The 22,700-nt window shown below is 53.8% G+C and overlaps 1 protein-coding gene across 1 annotated transcript; it reads right to left on the bottom strand.

Annotated features, from left to right (window-relative positions):
- Nucleotides 1–556: 556 nt before the first annotated feature.
- Nucleotides 557–20,955, bottom strand: PSMC4 (proteasome 26S subunit, ATPase 4). The gene is made up of 11 exons (XM_050929896.1): nucleotides 20,862–20,955; nucleotides 9,341–9,439; nucleotides 8,695–8,881; nucleotides 8,442–8,588; nucleotides 7,971–8,080; nucleotides 7,539–7,632; nucleotides 7,061–7,228; nucleotides 6,436–6,512; nucleotides 2,587–2,755; nucleotides 1,348–1,403; nucleotides 557–740 (listed from the first exon to the last, which is right to left on the bottom strand). Exons 1-11 carry the CDS (start codon nucleotides 20,895–20,897, stop codon nucleotides 627–629), a joined length of 1,257 nt encoding a protein of 418 aa, XP_050785853.1. The 5' UTR covers nucleotides 20,898–20,955; the 3' UTR covers nucleotides 557–626.
- Nucleotides 20,956–22,700: the final 1,745 nt, after the last annotated feature.

The following is a 22,700-nucleotide window of genomic DNA, read 5'->3' as shown; positions in this document are numbered from 1 at the left end:
GGAAAACACAATGGGCCCCCACTACTGGGAAGGGCTCTGCAGGGCCAGAGAACACAGGGCAGGAGCCCTGTTGGTGGCGGTGGGGAGGAGGCTGGGATCTGGGAAACATGAACCGGGAGCCCCAGGGCTGTTGGTCTGGGGAACAGACCATACGGTACAACCCTGGTCTGGGCCCCAGGGCTTCTCCAGCTGTTCTCTCTCTGCTTCCAGCACAGGCCTGGCTGCAAGCAGCATTCCCAGCCCATTGCAGCCAGAGCCAGCCCTGCCCCAGCACTGGGCAGGGGAGACCCTGCCTCGGGCACAGGGAGCTATGGGGGCAGCTGCTGCTATAGCAAAAGCCAGGACAGCGCCTGCCTGGGACAGTTGGGCCCTTTGCTCTACTCCCCCCACCTGCCACCTCCAACCTGAGATTGGGGCTGTCATGCAGCACAGGGGGGCATATGGGAGCTGTTCAGGCAGCACAGGTCCCCAGACACCTACACTGCCCCAGAGGCCTGGGGCTGGGGAAGGGACTGGGGCCCTGGGTCAGGCCACAAGGACAGACACCAGCACTCCCTGCAGAGGCGTGGGGCTGGGTTTATTGGAGGGATTTCAAGCCTGCCCCACGCTCCCCCCCCCGTGGCCCCTCATTTGTAGAACTCGTGCTCCTGCTCATCCTTCTTGATAACCGTCTTGTACGCCTTCTCAAAGTCCTTGGCCAGGACGATGTAGCGGTTCTCCCGCACAGCCAGCATGCCGCCCTGTGCACATGGAGACGTGTGAGGGGGCGACGCTGGACACAGTAACCCCACAACCCTGCCCTGTGCACACATGTGGGGATGCTGCCGCCAAGCGCAGTGACCTCCCCATTCTGTCCTGTGCACACGCAGGGAGATGCCACCCCCAGGCCCAGTGACCACCACATCCTGCCCTGTGCACACAGATGAGGAGGGGGATGCCAGGTGCAGTGACCACCCCCAATCCTACCCTGTGCACAATGGGCATAGGCATTGGGGGGAGGGAGGGTTTAAGCACAGTGACCCCTCCTGCACATACAGGCACATGCGTGTGGGGGCCATGATACTGGGTGCAGTGACTCCCGCTCCATCCCACCATGTGAATGTGTGTGCGTGTGTGTGTATGTGGGGGGGGATACTGGGGACAGTGACCGCCCCCATGCACATGTGCCCCACAGCCAAGGACCCCATAATCTCAGAGTCAGGGCTTCAGCCTGCCACTCTGTGGCAGTGGCAGGGGTCCTGCTGGCTTGGGGGAGCAGCAGGGATCCCCAGAAAAGGAGCAGGTCACAACACACACAGTGCCACCCTCAGATATCACAATCTGGGGACCCCAGCCCTCAGCACTCACCTCCTGGCAGATGGAGTTGATGTCGGCACCTGAGATCTTATCCGGCCGGGCCACATCTGGGGAGGAGTGAGGGAAATGTCTGCACAGCAGCTGAGCTGGACCATGGTGAGAGGGCCGACTCCTCCCCCACACACCAGGAGGCCAGCAAGGCTGCCAGGGCACTGTGGTGGGGGACCCTGATGGGCTTCTCACAGCCTAGGAGCAAGTGGGCTCCCCAGAGGGATGGGATCGAGCTCGAGGGCCTGCAAGGCTCCTAGGCAGGGTGGAAGGGGGCGGATCATCATGGCGACAAGCCCAGAGGACCCAGTCAGGAGGAGTGGGCATGTTGGAGTCAGAGGATGTGTCTTTTGGCGAGTGCCCCCCCAAACCTTTCTGGACCCTGTGGGTCTGGAGGCACAGGCAGGAGTCAGCTTCACCCCATGCCCCCGTGCTCCTGAGTGGAACCAGACAGCACCGGCTTGGCTATGTCAGGTTCCCCCTGCGAATCCTGGGCCCTCCTGCCTTATTACTTCGGCCTGTGGCCTGAGCCAGGCCCAAGCCCCTGCCCTGTGGGCTGGCATCAGGCTGGTGTCCGTCTGCCTGCTCTCAATGAAGCGATCAGTCCATATGCTGAGCCGGGCTCTGCCCAGCAGGAGACAGCCCCAGCCATGCCCTCTCCTGGTACTCCCCCTGTCCAGCCGTGTGTCAGAGGGGAACAGGACAGCTCCCACCTGCCATGCCAGCTGCTGTGCCCCAACCCCACCCTGACCCCAGCCCTGGAGGTGGCCAGAAGACACGCTCTCCAGCCAGCCCTGCCAAGGAACAGGAGGGGTTCTTGGGTCAGTGCATCCGCTGCATGGCCCATCTGTGTGCGACACAGGGAGAGTGGGGCAGAGTTGTAGCCTAGGTCACTGGGTCAACCCCTTATGGGGCAGCACAGGGCTGACGGGCACCTTCTTATGAGATGGGCCCAAGACACCCCTTCCCCAGTGCCGGGCACTCAGTGGGATGCAGCTGCCCCCCCCTTGCCGCCCCCGCATGCCAGCCAATGGGACGCAGCCTCCCCGTGCCCAAGGGGACACAGCCTCCCCACTGTGCACCCCCATGCCAGCCAGTGGGACGCAGCCTTCCCCCTGTGCTCGGCCCCCAGCGGGACACAGCCTCCCTGCCATGGCCCCCAACGCATGCTGGGCACCCAGCTGGACGTAGTCTTCCTGCTGTGCCACCCCTCCCTCCCGTGCCAGGCTCCAGGCAGGATACAGTCCTCCAAGTCCACCTCCTCGGACAGGTTCATCTTGCTGGTGATGGTGGAGAAGATGAGGCGCTTCTGGCGCCGGTCAGGCAGGGGAAACTCGATCTTGCGGTCAAGCCGGCCAGGCCGCAGCAGGGCGGGGTCTAGCGTGTCTGCTCGGTTTGTGGCCATGATCACCTGGAGGACAAGAGAGCATGATCACCCTGTGACGCTGTGGTCTATATGGTTTTATAAAATGCTAATAACTGAAATATGCTTCATGCAAAAGGTCTCTTGTAAGGTATCATTACAAAGCTTATAATCTACTGTTTGTGATGATCCTATTTGTATAAATGTACCACTCTTGTACCTGAAACTAGAAATATGAAATATCACTTTGAGGGCCTATCGTAATTATGCAAAGTGTGGGCCGTTAATGGTGGTTTGAAATCTTAATGGCTCCCATCAACAGGACAATTGACTGGATGGCTCTGTTTGCAGGCAGGCCTTCCTGTGAGTGAGGCTGGGAGGAATAAAGGCTTGGGGTCTTACAGTGACATGTGATCATGTCACATGAACTGGAATCCATCTTTAACCTGGTGCTTTTCCAGTGAGGGAGGGTGGAACCCCAGAGGGACAAAGGATTCCCACCTTAGGCAAAAAAAGGTATAAGGGGGTGGAACGAACAAAGAGAAGAGGAGCCATCATGAAGAATCCCCTAGCTACCACCTGAGCTGAAACAAGAGCTGTACCAGGGGAAAGAACTGTGCCCAGGCCTGGAACGTGTCCAGTCTGAGGAAAGAACGTACTGAAGCATTTCTGAGGGTGAGATTATCTGTATTCAGTTTAATTAGACATAGATTTGCGTATTTGATTTTATTTTGCTTGGTGACTTGCTTGTTCTGACTAACAAATTTATTTCAACATAAGCTTTCGTGGGCTACAGCTCACTTCTTCGGATGCATAGAATGGAACACGCAGACAGAAGATATTTATACATACAGAAAACATGAAAAGGTGGAAGTACGCATACCGACAGGAAGAGTCTAATCAATTGACATGAGCTATCGTCAGCAGAAGAAAAAAAACCTTTTGAAGTGATAATTAAGATGACCCATAGAAGGTGTGAGGAGAACTTAACATAGGGAAATAGATTCAACTAGTGTAATGACCCAGCCATTCCCAGTCTCTGTTAAACCTAAGTTAATTGTATCTAATTTGCATATTAATTTGAGTTCAGCAGTCTCTCTTTGGAGTCTGTTTTTGGAGTTTTGTTGCAAAAACGCCACCTTCAAGTCTGTCACTGAGTGGTTAGAGAGATTGAAATGTTCTCCCACTGGTTTTTGAATGTTAGGATTCCTGATGTCAGATTTGTGTCCATTTATTCTTTTGCGTAGAGACTGTCCGGTGTGGCCAATGTACATGGCAGAGGGGCATTGCTGGCACATGATGGCATATATCACATTGGTAGATGCGCAGGTGAACGAGCCCCTGATGGCGTGGCTGATGTGATTAGGTCCTATGACCTTGAATAGATATGTGGACAGAGCTGGCATCGGGCTTTGTTGCAAGGATAGGTTCCTGGGTTAGGTCTTGGCTACACTTGAAACTTCAAAGCGCTGCTGCGGGAGCACTGCCACGGCAGCGCTTTGAAGTGTGAGTGTGGTCGCAGCGCCAGGAGAGAGCTCTCCCAGCACTGCACGTACTCCACCTCCCCGTGGGGATTAGCTTGCAGTGCTGGGAGCCGTGCTGAGCGCTGGGGCACTGTTTACACTGGCGCTTTGCAGCGCTGTATCTTGCAGCGCTCAGGGAGGTGTTTTTTTTCACACCTCTGAGTGAGAAAGTTGCAGCGCTGTAAAGCGCCAGTGTAGCCACGGCCTTAGTGTTTATTCACCATGATTTTAACAATTTCAATCCCAGCATCAACCTCAGCCTAGACCAATCCACACAAGCAGTCCATTTCCTAGACACTACTGTGGTCACATAAACACCACCCCATACCGGAAGCCCACTGACTGCTATACTTACCTACATGCCTCCAGCTTTCATCCAGGACACACCACACGATCCATTGTCTACAGCCAGGCTCTAAGATACAACCGTATTTGCTCCAATCCCTCAGACAGAGATAAACACCTACAAGATCTCTATCAAGCATTCTTAAAACTACAATAGCCACCTGCTGAAGTGAAAAAAACAGATTGCCAGAGCCAGAAGAGTACCCAGAAGTCACCTACTACAGGACAGGCCCAACAAAGAAAACAATAGAATGCCACTAGCCATCACCTACAATCCCCAACTAAAACCTCTCCAGCGTATCATCAAAGATGCCTATCCTGAAAGATGATCCCTCACTCTCACAGACCTTGGGAGACAGGCCAGTCCTCGTTTACAGACAGCCTCCCAACCTGAAGCAAATACTCACCAGCAACCGCACACCATACAACAGAAACACTAACCCAGGAACCTATCCTTGCTACAAAGCCCATTGCCATCTCTGTCCACATATCTATTCAAGTGACATCATCATAGGACCTAATCACATCAGCCACGCCATCAGGGGCTTGTTCACCTGCACATCTACCAATGTGATATATGCCATCATGTGCCAGCAATGCCCCTCTGCCATGTACACTGGCCAAACCGAACAGCTCCCAGCACTGCGGCACTGTTTATACTGAGGCTTTACAGCGCTGTATCTTGCAGCGCTCAGAGGGGTGTTTTTTTCACATGCCTGAGCGCGAAAGTTGTAGCGCTGTAAAGCGCCAGTGTAGCTATGGCCTTAGGTTTAAACAGAGACTGGGAACGGTTGGATCATTACACTAACTGAATCTATTTCCCTATGTTAAGTTCTCCTCACACCTTCTATGGGTCATCTTAATTATCACTTCGAAAGGTTTTTTTCTTCTGCTGACGATAGCTCATCTCAATTGATTAGACTCTTCCTGTCGGTATGCGTACCTCCACCTTTTCATGTTTTCTGTATGTATAAATATCTTCTGTCTGCAAGTTCCATTCGATGCATCCGAAGACGTGAGCTGCAGCCCATGAAAGGTTATGCTGAAATAAATTTGTTAGTCTCTAAGGTGCCACAAGGACTCCTGTTCTTTTTGCGGATACAGACTAACACGGCTGCTACTCTGAAACGTGTTCTGTTACTACTCAAAACCACTTAAATCCTACTTCCTGTATTTAATAAAATCACTTTTTATTATTAACTCAGAGTATGTATTAATACCTGGGGGAGCAGACAGCTGTGCATCTCTCTCTCTCAGTGTTATAGAGGGCGAACAATTTATGATTGTACTCTGTATAAGCTTTATACAGGGAAAAACGGATTCATTTGGATTTAGACCCCATTGAGAGTTGGGCATCTGAGTGTTAAAGACAAGCACACTTCGGTGAGCTGCTTTCAGGTAAACCTGCAGCTTTAGGGCAAGTAATTCAGACCCTGGGTCTTTGTTGGAGCAGAAGAAAGCGTCTGGCTCAGCAAAACAGGGTGCTGGAGTCCTGAGCTGGCAGGAAAAACAGGAGCAGAGGTAGTCTTGGCACATCAGTTGGCAGCTCCCAGGGGGCTTCTGTGATCCAACCTGTCACACACCCTTCTGCTCATCCCCAATGGGGAGACTCGGCCCCCTGGATCCTGTCCCCTCTGGCCTCGCTGAGACAGCAGTTCCCTAGCCTCTCATCCAGCCCCCGCCCCCTTCCAGCCTTGCTGGGACAGCAGCACCCCATCTCCCCAGACCCCTCCAGCCTGACTGAGGCAGCAGTGCCCCTACCCCCATTCAGCCCCCCAACTCCCACAGCCTCAGGGAGAAATCTGGGGGCTGGCACAGCAATGCATGTCACTCCACATCCCAGCCCCTGCTCTTTCGCACCTTGACGTTGACGTTCTGGTCAAAGCCGTCCATCTGGTTGAGCAGCTCCAACAGGATCCGCTGCACCTCCCTGTCGGCTGGGAGAAGGGCACAGCCTGGTGAGCAGGGCACCTGGAGAGCCAGCGCCAGGCACGGACAACCCTGCCCCATCTACCCCTTCCCCCGCCTACCCTCACTGTGCCGGCCCTGCCTAACCCACCTCCTCCCCTCTCCCACCCCTTATCCCCTCCCCTCAATCTCCTGCCACTATTGTCCCCACCCCATGCACTTCGGCCCTGCCCACCACTGCCACTCCACATTTGCGCATCTCCGCCACTACCCGCAACCCTGCTGCCCCAACCTCCCTCGCAGTCCCCACAGACCTGCCCACTCCCCACCCTACTGCCCACTGTGGGACTGGCCAGAACCTGGGGAGTGAGGGGCTCGCCCATGTGTAACACTGACATCTACAAGGAGAGGGGTAGGGGCTGCAGCTCTTTGCTCCCTCTGCCTGCTGGGACTTGGGTCCAGTGCCCTAGAGAGGAGAGGCCCCATGTCCCATTCCCGCTCCCCTGAGCCCGCCTTGGGGCCAGATAGGAGATTGCTGCCCCAGAGGGGCGGGGCCAGTGCCCCATCTCCAGCTCACCCCCTGTCTGGGCATCGAAACGCTTGGTGGCGATGGCGTCAATCTCGTCTATGAAGATGATGGCGGGTGCGTTCTCCTTAGCCAGCCTGAAGACATCCCGTACCATGCGTGGCCCCTCACCCAGGTACTTCTGTACAAACTCTGAGCCCACCACGCGGATGAAGGCAGCTGGACAGATGGGCAGACAGCATTAGTGCCCCCCTCCAGCCCTGGCCGTGAGAGATACCCCCCAACGGACAGGCACTCCCTGGGACAACCCACAGGCTCCCTGTGCCACACAGTCCTGGCACCAGCCCCTGGCAACTGCAGTACCAACCCTCCTGGGCACAATGCCGGGGCCTTTCCAGACCTTGAGCTGGGACCACAGGTCGCTTGGCACTTTTGCACTACAGAACCCAGGCATCCTTGACAGACTCCCATGGTATCAGATGTGCACTGGTGCTCCCTCTCCCCCCCCACAGTCCAGCACCCTGATCACCTGTGGTGTGATGGGCCACAGCTTTGGCCAGCATAGTCTTCCCACAGCCAGGGGGGCCGTACATGAGGACGCCGCGTGGGGGGTCAATGCCGATCTGAGGGGGAAAGAGGGGGTTACTGGGGGCTCCCCCATCTCGCCCTTGAGGAGCCCAGGAAGCTAGTGGGCTGGGGTCCTGACCCCAGTCACATCCGGTGCAGCCCAGAGTCAAGGGTTCTGTGCCTCTCCTCATCTGACAGTGACTTGCCAACCCCGGCCCAGCCCCCGAGCGCACACCCCTGAGGGCCCCCAGGAGCTCTCCCAGCTGCAGGGCACGGTGAGAGAAGCGCCCATGCTCGGTCTGCAGGACGGAGCTCAGCCCCAGTGCGGGGCACAGCCACCCAGGATGTAGTTCCAGCCGGCCCAGTCTTGCCGTTCCACCCCACACACACTCACCTGCTTGTACAGCTCAAAGTGGGTGAGGGGCAACTCCACAGCCTCCCTCACCTCCTGTTTCTGGATGTCCATCCCACCAATGTCAGCGTACATCACGTCCGGTTTCTGATCTGTGGGCACACACCAGAGCTGAGCCCAACATTGCTAGGGGACCCATGCCTCCCCTACCCAGCACAGCCAGGGGACCTCCGCTCTCCACAAAACCAATACCCCCTGCATGCATAGCACAACCAGTGGACCTGCAAGCACAGCATACCTAGGGGAACCCCATCCCCCTGTCCAGCAAAGCCGGGGGGACCCGACCTCCCCTGTCCAGTACTCCACTGCACGCCCACGGGACTGCCACCCCCTGCACACCCGTGGGACCCTCAGCTGCCCAGCACAGTTGGGAGACCTCCATCCCCATAGGCACTGTGCACACTGCTCCCTGTGGCACTGGCTGCCCCTGGGGCTGGCACAGGGAGCACCCACCTGATGTCAGCATCATAATGCTGCTGTCAGCCTCAGGTGGCAGCACATCCACCAGCGCGTTACTGTGCTTGTGCAGGGCCACCGAAGCGTTGGGCTTCAGCAGCTCCCGGTCAATGGTGCTCAGGATCCGCACGTAGTAATTGGAGCCTGTGGGTGAGAGGCAGATGAGGGTAAGCCAGGCAAGCTGGGGGCTGGCCCCCTGTGCGCAGCTCCCCTCTTCCACAATCCCCTTCCTCGAGCCCTCCAGCTGCACCTGTGGTAGAGCCCACAATGGCCGTGTTCTGGTCCACGGCCTCTAGGAACTGGCCGATGACCAGTGGGATGCTCTGGATGCGCTTCACCTCCTCCTGCGCGTGCAAGAACTCCTTCTTCAGGTTCTTCTGCTCGTCCTTGATGTACTCCTCCTGCACCTCCAGGAACTCCAGCTCCTGCTGCAGCTTCTGTGGACGGACGGACAGACAGACAGACAGCCCCTCCTCCCTGCTCTGCTCAGCTGCCTGCAGCAGCTCCTAGAGGAAGTGGCTCCAAGGCCACAGGCCGGGCACCAGGCAGCTCCCTGCTCAGCACTGCAGCGGGGGGCCCCTGCAGGGAAGTGGACTTCCAGGGGCGCTGTGCAGCAGAGAGGAATGGGACTGGAAGAACCAAACCCACCAGAGGTTACTGGGGCCCAAATCTCCCAAGTCCCTGGCCTCACAACCCTGGTCAGAAGTGCCATCAGATCCCAACTCCGGGGCAAGGGCACGTGCTGCGTCCACCTCAGGCAGGGCCTGCCATCCTAGCCTGCCACCCCCTGCTCCTGCCGAGGGCATCTCACTCAGGGCCTGCCGTCCCAGCCCCCTATCCCCACACACCTCCCATCCAAGGGCAACCCTCTCCCGCCACCCCATCCCTCAGCTCACCTTGTAGCGGCTGTAGAGATCCTCCAGGTCCTCGGGCTCTGGGGCAAGGAAGGACAAGCCAGTCTGAGGCCTGGAGATAGCCAGCGCAGGCAGCTCATCCTAGGACAGCCACAGACAGGCAGGGTGAGAGCTGGACAGCTCAGAGTGCCATGACTGCAGCTTAGGGGAGGGATGAAGCTCCCTCTGAGCAGCAAAGGTCTCACACTCGATCTGATCCCACCCAGCTGCTGGGGTGCCAAGAACCGGTGCCCTGAGCCCAGCAAGAGTCAGACACACACACCCCATCAGATAGGGATGGGGGGGAACGAAGGGACTAGAGGGACACCAGAGATTTTCTGACCAATTTGAATGAATTCAAATCACCCAGGCCTGATGTTATTCACCTGAGGGTGCTGAAGGAATTAGCTGAAGAAATAGCAGAGCCACTGGCAATAGTATTTGTAAATTCATGGATGACAGGAGAGGTCCTGGAACACTGGAGAAGGGCTAACGCAGTGCCCATATTTAACAAGGGGGAAAAGGAGGAGCCAGGGAACTATAGACCAGTCAGCCTGGATACCTGGGAAGGTACTAGAGCAGTGTATGAAACATTCCATTTGCGAACACCTGGAGGATGAAGGGGTGATCACCAGCAGCCAGTATGGATTTACCAAATCGCACCAAATCAGCTTTTGATTTCCTTCTTTGACAGGATTTGGTGGATAGGAGGAATGCAGTGGAAATAATACACCTAGACTTCAGCAAGGCTTTGATTAGGGCTGTCAAGTGATTAAAAAAATAATTGTGATTAATTGTGCTGTTAAATAATAAAAGAATACCATTTACTTAAATATTTTTGGGTGTTTTCTACATTTTCAAATATATTGATTTCAATTACAACACAGAATGCAAAGTGTACAGTGCTCACTTTATATTTATTTTTTATTATAAATATTTGCACTGTAAAAAACAGAAAATATCTTTCAATTCACCTAACGTAAGTGTTGCAGTACAATCTCTTTATCATGAAAGTTGAACTTACAAATGTAGAATAATGTACAAAAAACCTGCACTCAAAAACAAAACAATGTAAAACTTTAGAGCCCACATGTTCACTCAGTCCTGCTTCTTGTTCAGCCAATTGCTCCAACAGACACGTTTGTTCACGTTTGCAGGATTTAATGCTGCCCGTTTCTTGTTTACAATGTCACCTGAAACTTAAAACTGGCATTTGCCTGGCACTTTGCAGCCAGCGTTGCAAGATATTTACATGCCAGATGCGCTAAAGATTCACATATCCCTTCATGCTTTGGCCACCATTCCAGAGGACACGAGTCCATGCTCATGGCGGGCTCTGCTTGATAACGATCCAAAGCAGTGCAGATCGATGCATGTTCATTTTCGTCATCGTGAGTCAGATGCCACCAGGAGAAGGTTGATTTTCTTTTTGGGGGGTTCACGTTCTGTAGTTTCTGCATTGGAATGTGGCTCTTTTAAGACTTCTGAAAGCCTGCTCCACACCTCGTCCCGCTCAGATTTTGGGAGGTAAGTTCAGATTCTTAAAGCTTGGGTCGAGTGCTGTAGCTATCTTTAGAAATCTCACATTAATACCTTCTTTGTATTTTGTCAGATCTGCAGTGAAAGTGTTCTTAAAACGAACAACATGTGCTGGGTCATCATCTGAGACGGGCATAACACGAAATATGACAAAGCGGGTAAAACAGAACAGGAGACAAAACTCTCCTCCAAGGAGTTGAGTCACAAATTTAATTAAAGCATTTTAAAAAAAAAAAAAAAAGCATCATCAGCATGGAAGCATGACCTCTGGAATGGTGGTAGAAGCATGAAGGGGCACATTAATGTTTAGTATATCTGGCACGTAAATACCTTGCAATGACAGCTACAAAAGTGCCATGTGAATGCCTGTTCTCACTTTCAGTCAACATTGTAAAGAAGCTGGCAGCTTTATTGCCTGTAAATGTAAACAAACTTGCCTGTCTTAGCAATTGGCTGAACAAGAAGTAGGTCTAAGTGAACTTGTAAGCTCTAAAGTTTTACATTGTTTTGTTTTTGAGTGCAGCTGTGTAACAAAATCCCCTCCCGTCAGTTGCACTTTCATGATAAAGAAATTGCACTGCAGTACTCATATGAGGAGAATTGAAAAATACTATATCTTTTGTTTATAATTTTTATAGTGCAAATATTTGTAATAAAAAATAATATAAAGTGAGCATGGTACACTTTGTATTTTAACTGAAATCAATATACCTGAAAATGTAAAAAAGCCATCAAAAATATTTAAATAAATTTCAATTGGGATTCTACTGTTTAACAATCTGATTAAAACTGCAATTAATCACCATTGTTTTAGTTAATCGTGTGAGTTAACTGCGATCAATCAAGAGCCCTACTTTTGACACAGTCCCACCTGATAAGTAAGCTGGAGAAATGCAGACTGAATAGAACTACCATTGAGTGGATACATAATTGGTTAAACAACCGCAAACAAAGAGTAATTATTAATGGAATGATGTCAGACTGGAAGGAGGTATCCAGTGGGGTTCCACAGGGATCTGTTCTGGGTCCAGTGTTGTTTAACATCTTTATTAATGACACAGAAATAGAAAGAGAGAGCATACTGATCAAATTTGCAGATGACGCAAAGCGGGGATGGGTGGGGGTGGGGGTTTGCAAACACTTTGGAAGATAGAGCTAAAATTCAGAGGGATCTTGATAAATTGGAGAACTGGGCTATAGGCAACAAAATGAAATTCAGCAAAGACAAATGTCAGGTGCTACACTTAGGGAAGAAAATCCAAATGCACACATACAGAATGAGGGATTACTGGCTTGGCAGCAGCAATGCTGAGAAGAATCTGGGGGTTGTGGTGGATCATGTCAGCATGAATCTGCAATGCGATGTGGTTGCAGAAAAAGCAAATGCAATTTTAGATTGCATAACCAGAGACCCAGCATGCAAGTCATGGGAGGTAACAGTACCACTCTACTTGGTGCTGGTTAGGCCTCAGCTCGCGTACTGTGTTTAGTTTTGGTCACCAATGTATAGAAAGGATGTAGAGAAACTGGAAATGATCCAGAAGTGAGTGACAAAGATGATCAAAGGGTTGGAATGCAAACCATCTGAGCAAAGGCTGAAGGAATGGGTAGATTTCGTTTGGAAAAGAGGAGATTAAGGGGGAACATGATAGTGGTCTTCAACTACTTGAAAGGCTGCCATAAAAAAGATGGAGAAAAGTTGCTCTCTCTTGCCATGGAGGGCAGGACAAGAGGCAACAGGTTCAAACTACAGCAGAGCAGATTTCGATTAAATCTCAGGAGAAACTTCCTAACAGTAAACAACAGTAGGACAATGGAACAGACACCTAGGGAGGTTGTGGAAGTTCCTTCACTGGAGGTTTTCAAAAGGAGGCTGGAGCCATCTGTCTTGGATGATTTAGACCAGGGGTTGGCAACCTATGGCACACGTTTCAATGGCACTGACACTGCCTGGGTCCTGGCCACCAGTCTGGGGAGCTCTGCATTTTAATTTAATTTTAAATGAAGCTTCTTAAACATTTTAAAAACCTTATTTACTTTACATACAACAAAAGTTTAGTTCTATATTACAGACTTATAGAAAGAGACCTTCTAAAAACATTAAAATGTATTACTGGCACGCGAAACCATAAATCAGAGTGAATAAATGAAGACTCGGCACAGCACTTCTGAAAGGTTGTCGACCCCTGGATTAGATGCAACAAATCCTGCATCTTGGCAGGTGCTTAAGATGACCCCTGCGGTCCCTTCTAGCCCTATGAGTCTAGATAGGTCAAATAGCAGAGAGAAATAGGAGTGGGGCCCAGTGGTTAGTGCAGAACTCCTGAGTTCTACCCCGGCTCTGGCATGGAAGGGGGTATAGGGGTTAGAGCAGGGAGGCTGGGAATCAGAATAATTAAAAGTCCATTTTTATCTGATTAGTTTGTCAAAATCTAAATTGGATTTTGTATTTAAATTAAATTCAGGTTAAGAAAAATTAATCAATTTTAAAATAAATCTGAAACAGACATCTTATGTCCTAACTTTACTATAACCTATTGAAATAACTGAAATACCATTATCCAGTGTTAAGCCACACACGTTTGCTGATATATTCTATAGAACAGTGGTTTTCAAACTTTTTTTCTGGCAACTTAGTTGAAGAAAACTGTTGATGCCTGCGACCCAATGGAGCTGGGGATGAGGGGTTTAGGGTGAGGGAGGGGCTCAGGGCTGGGGCAGAGGGTTGGGGTGCAGGAGTGAGGGCTGCAGAGTGGGGCTGGGAATGAGCGGTTCAGGGTGTGGGAGGGGCTCTGGGCTGGGTCTTGGGGTGCAGGAGGGGGCCAGGGCTCTAGGCTGGGGATGAGGGGTTCGGGGAAGGCTCAGGGCTGGGGCAGGAGATTGGGGCACGGGGTTACCTTACATGGCTCCCAGTCAGCAGCGCAGCTGGAGTGCTAGGCAGGTCTGGTTCTTAAGTGGAGGCATGCAAGCCTGCCTAGGTGCCGGACCTGCTGCTGGCCCCTTCCAGGGCGCAGCGCAGCTCAGAACAGATAGCGAGTAGCCTGCCTTAGCCAAGCAGCACTGCTGACAGGACTTTAACAGCCCGGTTGGCAGTGCTGATCAGACCCGCTGCAACCCAGTGCCTTCCATTCCGCAACCCAGTATTGGGACATGACCCGCAGTTTGAAAACCAGTGCTCTATAAAAAGTCAGGCCACCAAACCAGTAAGTCAGTGGCTGGAACTAGAGTTTGGGAGAGGGCTAAGCCAGCCTTTGCTGCAGCGCAGAGAGGACATTGCCCTCACTGCAGTTCCATTCATTGACCAGTTTACTCCACATTAAGAAACAAAATGGGAGTTAAAAAAGCAGGAAAGCTTGTTCTTCTCGTCCAGTCTAAGAATACAAGCGAGCTGAGAGAGCACCATCTGAGCAGCGAACAGCAGAGAGGCTAACAGAGGGAGTTTGACTGGGAGATGGCCTGGGGAGGGCCCACTGAGGCATTCAACTTGCAGGCTCCTCTGAGTAGTTGCTGCAGCAGCTGAGGAAGCTCTTAGAAGGAAGGTGCTATGGGGGTGAGCAATCAGCTGTTGTGACCTGCACAGGATGTGCCATGTTTGTCTTTCTTGCACAGGACAGAAGCGACTTTGCCTGTACAATGTGCAAGCTGGTCTCAAGGTCTGGAGGAACAAGTATCGACCCTGCATTGCATAAGAGAAAATGAAGATTTCCGGGACAGATGTCAGGAGATGCTTCTACGGGCACAACATTCTGAAGAATCAGAGCAGGCTGCACAGCAGGGACAGAAGGATGGTGAAGAAATCTGGCAGCATGTGACCTCCAGAAGAAGAAAGAGGAGCGTCCATGTACCAGCAACGCAGATACAGGTGAGCAACCGTTTTCATGTTTTTTCCACAGGTACTAACGCGGGGAGTGGACTAGATGATATATTTGAGGGAAGGGAGCAGAAGGAGACTCCACCGATTGGAAGGCATGAGATGCACTGTCCTAGGGATGGGGGTTCCACGGCCACTGCTCCCAAGAGGAGGAGGCAGGTGGTGGTGGTCAGCGACTTCCTCCTCAGGGGAACTGAGTTATTTATCTGCAGTCCCGACCAGGAAAACTGAGAGGTCTGCTGCTTGCCAGGAGCTAGGATTCATGATGTGACGGAGAGACTGCCGAGACTCATCAAAACCTTGGATCACTACCCCTTCCTGCTTCTCCACGTGAGCACCAATGATATTGCCAAGAATGATCCTGAGCGGATCACTGCAGACTACGTGGCTCTGGGAGGAAGGATAAAGGTGTCTGAGGCACAAGTGGTGTTCTCGTCCATCCTCCCTGTGGAAGGAAAAGACCCGGGTACAGACCGTTGAATCGTGGAGGTCAACGAATGGCTACGCAGGTGGTGTTGGAGAGAAGGCTTTGGATGTTTGACCATGGGATAGTGTTCCAAGGAGGAGTGCTAATGAAGAGAGGGAAGAGCATCTTCGCAAGCAGGCTGGCTGACCTAGTGAGGAGGGCTTTAAACTAGATTCACCAGGGGAAGGACACCAAACCCCTGAGGTAAGTGGGATATCGGGAGGAAGCACGAGCAGGAGAGTGCAAGAGGGGATGACTCCTACCTCATACTGAGAAAGCAGGACGATCAGGGAGTTATCATAAGTGCCTATACACTGTGAAAGTAGAATGAATTATATTGTGAAAATAGAAAGGATTAAAGAAATGCTGTCTGTACCTTTAAGCAAAACGGTTGGAATGCTGCAATCCAGGTGTCAGGAATACAGACATTAACATAGAACAATTGAACCGTTTAAGGGCAATTGGTGAAGTATTAGCCTTAGATGGATAAGAGTTAGTAAGGAAGTAGGATATGCATGCTGTGCCCCAGGTGAATTTTACTGTTTTGCTTTCTTTGTCTAATTCCCGCTCTTTTATCTGTATAAATAAGATAGTTTGGGTCTTGCATGGCCACTCACATTATCTGGGTGTTATTGGCGGAGCGCTGCGCTAATAAAACAGAGTGATCTGACAAATTGTGAGTCCTGATTCTAACTTTGACAACACAAATGCAAGAAGTATGGGAAACAACGAGGGAGAACTGGAAGTCCCAGCACAGTCAAGGAATTATGATGTGATTGGAATAACAGAGACTTGGTGGAATAACTCACATGACTGGAGTACTGTCATGGATGGATATAAACTGTTCAGGAAGGACAGGCAGGGCAGAAAAGGTGGGGGAGTTGCATTGTATGTTAGAGAGCAGTATGACTGCTCAGAGCTCTGGTACGAAACTGCAGAAAAACCATGAGAGTCTCTGGATTAAGTTTAGAAGTGGGAGCAACAAGGGTGATGTCGTAGTGGGAGTCTGCTATAGACCACCAGACCAGGGGGATGAGGTGGACGAGGCTTTCTTCCGGCAACTAACAGAAGTTACTAGATCACAGGCCCTGATTCTCATGGGGGACTTCAATCACCCCGATATTTGCTGGGAGAGCAATACAGCAGTGCACAGACAATCTAGGAAGTTTTTGGAAAGTGTAGGGTATAATTTCCTGGTGCAAGTGCTAGAGGAACCAACTAGGGGCAGAGCTCTTCTTGACCTTCTGCTCACAAACAGAGAAGAATTAGTAGGGGACGCAAAAGTAGATGGGAACCTGGGAGGTAGAGACCATGAGATGGTCGAGTTCAGGATCCTGACACAAGGAAGAAAGGAGAGCAGCAGGATACGGACCCTGGACTTCAGGAAAGCAGACTTTGACTCCTTCAGGGAACTGATGGGCAGGATCCCCTGGGAGAATAACATGGGGGAGGGGAGGGCAGGAGTCCGGGAGAGCTGGCTGTATTTTAAAGAATCCTTTTTGAGGTTGCAGGAACAAACCATCCCCGATGTGTAGAAAGAATAGTAAATATGGCAGGCGACCAGCTTGGCTTAACAGAGAAATCCTTGCTGATCTTAAACGCAAAAAAAAAAAGCTTACAAGAAGTGGAAGACTGGACAAATGACCAGGGAGGAGTGTAAAAATATTGCTCAGGTTGCAGGAGTGAAATCAGGAAGGTCAAATCACACTTGGAGTTGCAGCTAGCTAAAGATGTTAAGAGTAACAAGAAGGGTTTCTTCAGGTACGTTAGCAACAAGGTGGTGCTCAAGGAGTGTGGGCCCCTTACTGCTTTTTTTGCCTCTATCTTCACGAAGAAGGTCAGCTCCCAGACTACACCTCTACCTCAATATAACACGACCCGATTAACACGAATTCAGATTAACATGGTAAAGCAGCGCTTCGGGGGGAGGGAAGGTGGGGCTGCGCGCTCCAGCGGATCAAAGCAAGTTCGATATAACGCAGTTTCATCTATAACACAGTAAGATTTTCTGGCTCCCAAGGACAGCGTTATATCGGGGTAGACTGTGCACTGGGCAGCACAGCATGGGGAGGAGGTGACCAGCCCTCCGTGCAGAAAGAAGTGGTTCAGGACTATTTAGAAAAGCTGGACAAGCACAAGTCCATGGGGCCGGATGTGCTGCATCCAAGGGTGCTAAAGAAGTTGGCGGATGTGATTGCAGAGCCATTGGCCATTATCTTTGAAAACTCATGGAGATCGGGGGAGGTCCCAGATGACTGCAAAGAGGCTAATGTAATGTCCTTCTTTAAAAAAGGGAAGGAGGAGGATCTGGGGAACTACGGGCCAGTCAGCCTCACCTCAATCCCTGGAAAAATCATGGAGCAGGTCCTCAAGGAATCAATTCTGATGCACTTACAGGAGAGGAAAGTGTCAGGAAGAGTCAGCATGGATTCACCAAGGGCAAGTCATGCCTGACTAATCTAATTGCCTTCTCTGATGAGATAACTGGGTCTGTGGATGAGGGGAAAGCAGTGGAGGTGTTATTCCTTGACTTTAGCAAGGCTTTTGATACAGTCTCCCACAGTATTCTTGCCAGCCAGTTAAAGAAGGATGGGCTGCATGAATGAATTATAAGGTGGATAGAAAGCTGGTTAGATCGTCAGGCTCAATGAGTAGTGATCAATGGCTATATGTCTAGTTGGCAGCCGGTATCAAGCAGAGTGCCACAAGGGTCGGTCCTGGGGCTGGTTTTGTTCAATATCTTCATTAATGATCTGGAGAATGGCGTGGACTGCACCGTCAGCAAGTTTGCAGATGACACTAAATTGGGAGGAGTGGTAGATACGCTGGAGGGTAGGGATAGGATACAGAGGGACCTAGACAAATTAGAGGATTGGGCCAAGAGAAATGTGATGAGGTTCAACAAGGACAAGTGCAGAGTCCTGCACTTAGGATGGAAGAATCCCATTCACTGTTACAGACTAGGGACTGAGTGGCTAGGCAGCAGCAGTTCTGCAGAAAAGGACCCTGGGCTTACAGTGGACAAGAAGCTGGATACAAGTCAGCAGGGTGCCCTTTTTGCCAAGAAGTCTAATGGCATTTTGGGCTGTACAAGTAGGGGCATTGCCAGCAGATCGAAGGACGTGCTCATTCCCCTCTATTCGACATTGGTGAGGCTCATCTGGAGTACTGTACCCAGTTTTGGGCCCCACACTACAAGAAGGATGTGGAAAAATTGGAAAGAGATCAGTGGAGGACACCAAACATGATTAGGGGGCTGGAGCACATGACTTATGAGGAGAGGCTGAGGGAACTGGGATTGTTTAGTCTGCAGAAGAGAAGAATGAGGGGGGATTTGATAGCTGCTTTCAACTACCTGAAAGGAGGTTCCAAAGAGGCTGAATCTAGACTGTTCTTAGTGGTAGCAGATGACAGAACAAGGAGTAATGGTCTCAAGTTGCAGTAGGGGAGGTTTAGGTCGGATTTTAGGAATAACTTTTTCACTAGGAGGGTGGTAAAGCACTGGAATGGGATACCTAGGAAAGGTGGTGGAATCTCCTTTCTTGGAGGTTTTTAAGGTCAGGCTTGACAAAGCCCTAGCTGGGATGATTTAAATTGGGATTAGTCCTGCTTTGAGCAGGGGGTTGGACTAGATGACCTCCTGAGGTGCCTTCCAAGCCTGATATTCTATGACAAGATCTATTAGCTCTAATATCCAGAAATAGTGCACTATGCAGGACTTTTAAAATCCTGCTCCAGCTATTATGGAGGCCAAGGCTCTATCTTTACACTGTGACAGGAAACAGTACATTTTACTAGCTACAGAACAGTAGCTGTTTAACAGTTTCAGTAGCAGGCTACCTAGTTAAATAAACCATTTATTAACTCAGCTAACTTTTAAGGGAAAATGTGGTCAATAACTTTCCTCCTCAGTATCCAGAATGTTTATGGTAGTTTTAGATAATAAATAAAACTAAAATGCTGAGTTTGTACATTTCCATGGAATTTGAATGGTCATCAAATGGGGTAAAAACGTATACATTAATAATCTAGAAAAGAAATGATATATTCTCTACATGCTAACATCAAAAAAATGGAGATATTAAGAATAAATGCAAATTAAGCTCCCTAGCGACTCTGGGTTGGACCCTCGGCTCTGAGAGGGGAGAGAAGTAGTAGGGGAGCCCAGACTCATGGGTTCCATGCCCAGTGGGCGGGTGGGGGACGGGACAAAGCCAGACTCTCAGGTTCCATGCCTGGTTGGGGGTAGGCAGATTCTCAGGCTCCAAGCTTGGCAGGTTGGAGGGAGGAGCCCAGATCCCTGGGTTCCTGCCCGGATAGCGGGGCGGGGGGCCCGGACTCCTGGGTTCCGTGCCCGGGGCGGGGGGGAGGGGGCAGAGCCCGGACCCCTGGGCTCCATGCCCGGATCGCAGGGCGGGAGGGAGGGGGGGCCCAGAGCCCTGGGTTCCTGCCCGGATCACAGGGGGAGGGGGGCAGAGCCCGGATCCCTGGGTTCCGTGCCCGGGGCAGGGCAGAGCCCGCACTCCCGGGTTCCGTGCCCGGATCGCGGGGCGGGGGGGGGGGGGGCCCCGGGTTCCGTGCCCGGATCGCGGGGCGGGGGCGGACCCCCGGGTTCCGTGCCCGGATCGCGGGGCGGGGGCGGACCCCCGGGTTCCGTGCCCGGATCGCGGGGCGGGGGCGGACCCCCGGGTTCCGTGCCCGGATCGCGGGGCGGGGGGGGGGGGCGGACCCCCGGGTTCCGTGCCCGGATCGCGGGGCGGGGGGGGGGGGGCGGACCCCCGGGTTCCGTGCCCGGATCGCGGGGCGGGGGGGGGGGGCGGACCCCCGGGTTCCGTGCCCGGATCGCGGGGCGGGGGGGGGGGGGCGGACCCCCGGGTTCCGTGCCCGGATCGCGGGGCGGGGGGGGGGGGGGCGGACCCCCGGGTTCCGTGCCCGGATCGCGGGGCGGGGGGGGGGGGGGCGGACCCCCGGGTTCCGTGCCCGGATCGCGGGGCGGGGGGGGGGCCCGGACCCCCGGGTTCCGTGCCCGGATCGCGGGGGGGGGGCCCGGACCCCTGGGTTCCGTGCCCGGATCGCGGGGGGGGGGCCCGGACCCCTGGGTTCCGTGCCCGGATCGCGGGGGGGGGGGCCCGGACCCCTGGGTTCCGTGCCCGGGGCAGGGCAGAGCCCGCACTCCCGGGTTCCGTTCCCGGATCACGGGGCGGGGGGGGGGGGCCCGGACCCCTGGGTTCCGTGCCCGGATCGCGGGGGGGGGGGCCCGGACCCCTGGGTTCCGTGCCCGGATCGCGGGGGGGGGGGCCCGGACCCCTGGGTTCCGTGCCCGGATCGCGGGGGGGGGGGCCCGGACCCCTGGGTTCCGTGCCCGGGGCAGGGCAGAGCCCGCACTCCCGGGTTCCGTTCCCGGATCGCGGGGCGGGGGGAGGGCAGAGCCCGGACCCCTGGGTTCCGTGCCCGGGGCGGGGGCGGGGCGGGGCCCGCACTCCTGGCCGGGCCGCCGTGACTCGGCATCTCCGCAGGTGCGTGGCGGGCAGCGAGCGCGGACCCGGCGGCAGGAACCGGAGCTGGTCGGCGAGGAGCGGGGCGGGGCGGGGGGGCGGGGCCGGGGATCCCTGAGCCGCCCCCCCCCCCGGGTCCCGCTGTACCAGCACCTGCGTCTTCTCCACCAGGATCCCGATCTCCTCCATCCTCCCCGCGCCGCGGGGGCTGCTGGGAGCGTGACGCGCGGGGGCTGCTGGGAGCCGGAGTTCCCCCGGCGCGGGGGCTGCTGGGAGCGCGGCGCGCGGGGGCTGCTGGGAGCCGTAGTTCCCCCGGCGCGGGGGCTGCTGGGAGCGTGTCGCGCGGGGGCTGCTGGGAGCCGGAGTTCCCCCGGCGCGGGGGCTGCTGGGAGCTGGAGTCCTCACCCCGGCCCCGCATGGGGTTTCTCCTTCCTGCAGCCCCGGCAGCCCCTGCGTGCTCGGGCAGCGCCGCAGCGCGGCGAGTCAGAGCCGGGAGCCGCCCCAGCGGCAGGCTCAGGCTCTGTGCAGACTCAGGCAGTGCGGCTGTAGCATTGCCAGCCGCCGGTGCTCCATGCAGTGCGGCGAGGGGATAGAGGGCAGGGGATTTCAGGGTGGGCGGTGGGGATGTGGATGGCGGTGATGTGGGAACAGGGTTGAATGGGCGCAGGGGTCACAGGGGGCAGTCAGGAAGGAGGGGGCTTGGATGGGGCATCAGGGGACAGGTAGAAGGGGTCGTTGGATGGGGCAAGGGGGGTCCAGGGGCAATCGGGGGACACGGACCAGGGAGGTGGATGGGGCAGGTTTCCTGGGGGGGGCATCAGGGAACAGGGATGGTTGGATGGGGCAGAAGTCCCAGAGGGTGGCAAATAGGAGATGGGCCTGGGCCATGACCCCCTCCCCTAACTAGCCCTCCATACAATCCATGAAACCCAATGTGGCCCTGAAGCCAAAAAGTTTGCCTGCCCCTGCTCTGGCAATACTCAGGTAGCGTCGCTGATACGTGGGGCAGCTACCCCTTGTCACGGATTCACAGTTTGTGCCCACTCTTGGCCCCGTGCGGTCCCTGGGGGGAACCCCCTTCAGTGTGACAGCCCTTCTTGGAGGTCCACTCTCTCTCAGGGGTTAAGTCACTCCGCCTTCTGGAACCACACCTCTCTGAACCTTAGGACATTTGTCTCTTGCTGTGGGCTCCCTCAGGGAGTCCGCTTGCTCTGGACCCCTGGGACCTCCACTCCCAGAGGGAATAATGCCCCCCTGATCTCTAGACCGAGTGACTCTCAGCCAGCATAAAACAGGAGGGTTTATTGAGTGTCTGAACCCAGCATAGGAAACTCTCAGGGCCTCAGGCCTGGCCTCCCTCAGCACAGAACATCTAAATCTCTCCTGCATCCAGGTGGGCTCTGCCTGCTCTCTCTCTCCAGCCCAGAGTCCCCCTGCTTCCCAGCTAGGCATCTGGTATCACCTTCCCCAAGCCCTGCCTCTGTCCACTGTCTTCTATCCAGGTAAACAGGGTCGCCTGGGCCTCCTCTCCTCTCAGCCATCCTCTGTCCCCCTCTGGCTGGAACCAGCTGGTCAGGTCACCATGGTCCTCTCTTTGCAGCCCATCGTCTTCCCACTGGCCAGAACCGTCTTTGACTCCCGAGCTGGGCCTCCCGGTCACTAGTCGCTGGCATATCCATTCTCCAGGCCATTGGCTGGGGTTCCAAGTTCCCTAGCTGGTCCTCTGTAACAACAAACTCCCTCTCCCATCATCTCATTAAACCAGTAACACCCACAGAAAGTGCATCCCACACTGCATTCAAACCATTGAAAAAAACAAGACCCCCCCTCCCCATTTCATCACATCTCTCCTCCCTTCAAGTCTGAACTGAGCAAGGTCACTTAGCCAGTGACTGGGGAAGTTCAGGGCCCCCGCCTCGTGACAAAGCAGTGGCTGTAACATTGGCACTCCCCCTCACATGGATCACATCCATGTTATAACCCTGGAGGAGC

This window comes from Gopherus flavomarginatus, chromosome 20 (assembly GCF_025201925.1).
Source record: "Gopherus flavomarginatus isolate rGopFla2 chromosome 20, rGopFla2.mat.asm, whole genome shotgun sequence".
Classification (NCBI taxonomy): domain Eukaryota; kingdom Metazoa; phylum Chordata; order Testudines; family Testudinidae; genus Gopherus; species Gopherus flavomarginatus.
The sequence above is the reverse complement of the archived record's forward strand: the minus strand, read 5'-3'. Positions and strand labels throughout refer to the sequence as shown.

Bases quoted from the DNA above. Each gene is read 5' to 3' on its own strand.
- PSMC4 (XM_050929896.1), bottom strand. From the start codon at position 20,897: ATGGAGGAGATCGGGATCCTGGTGGAGAAGACGCAG. The intron at 6,513-7,060 runs GTGAGCTGGAGA...CCCTTCTCCCAG, and splicing joins TTTCGATGCCCAGACAGGGG to CCGACAGGGAGGTGCAGCGG. The intron at 1,404-2,586 runs GTATCCTGCCTG...ACTCCTCCCCAG, and splicing joins GGAGGTGGACTTGGAGGACT to ATGTGGCCCGGCCGGATAAG.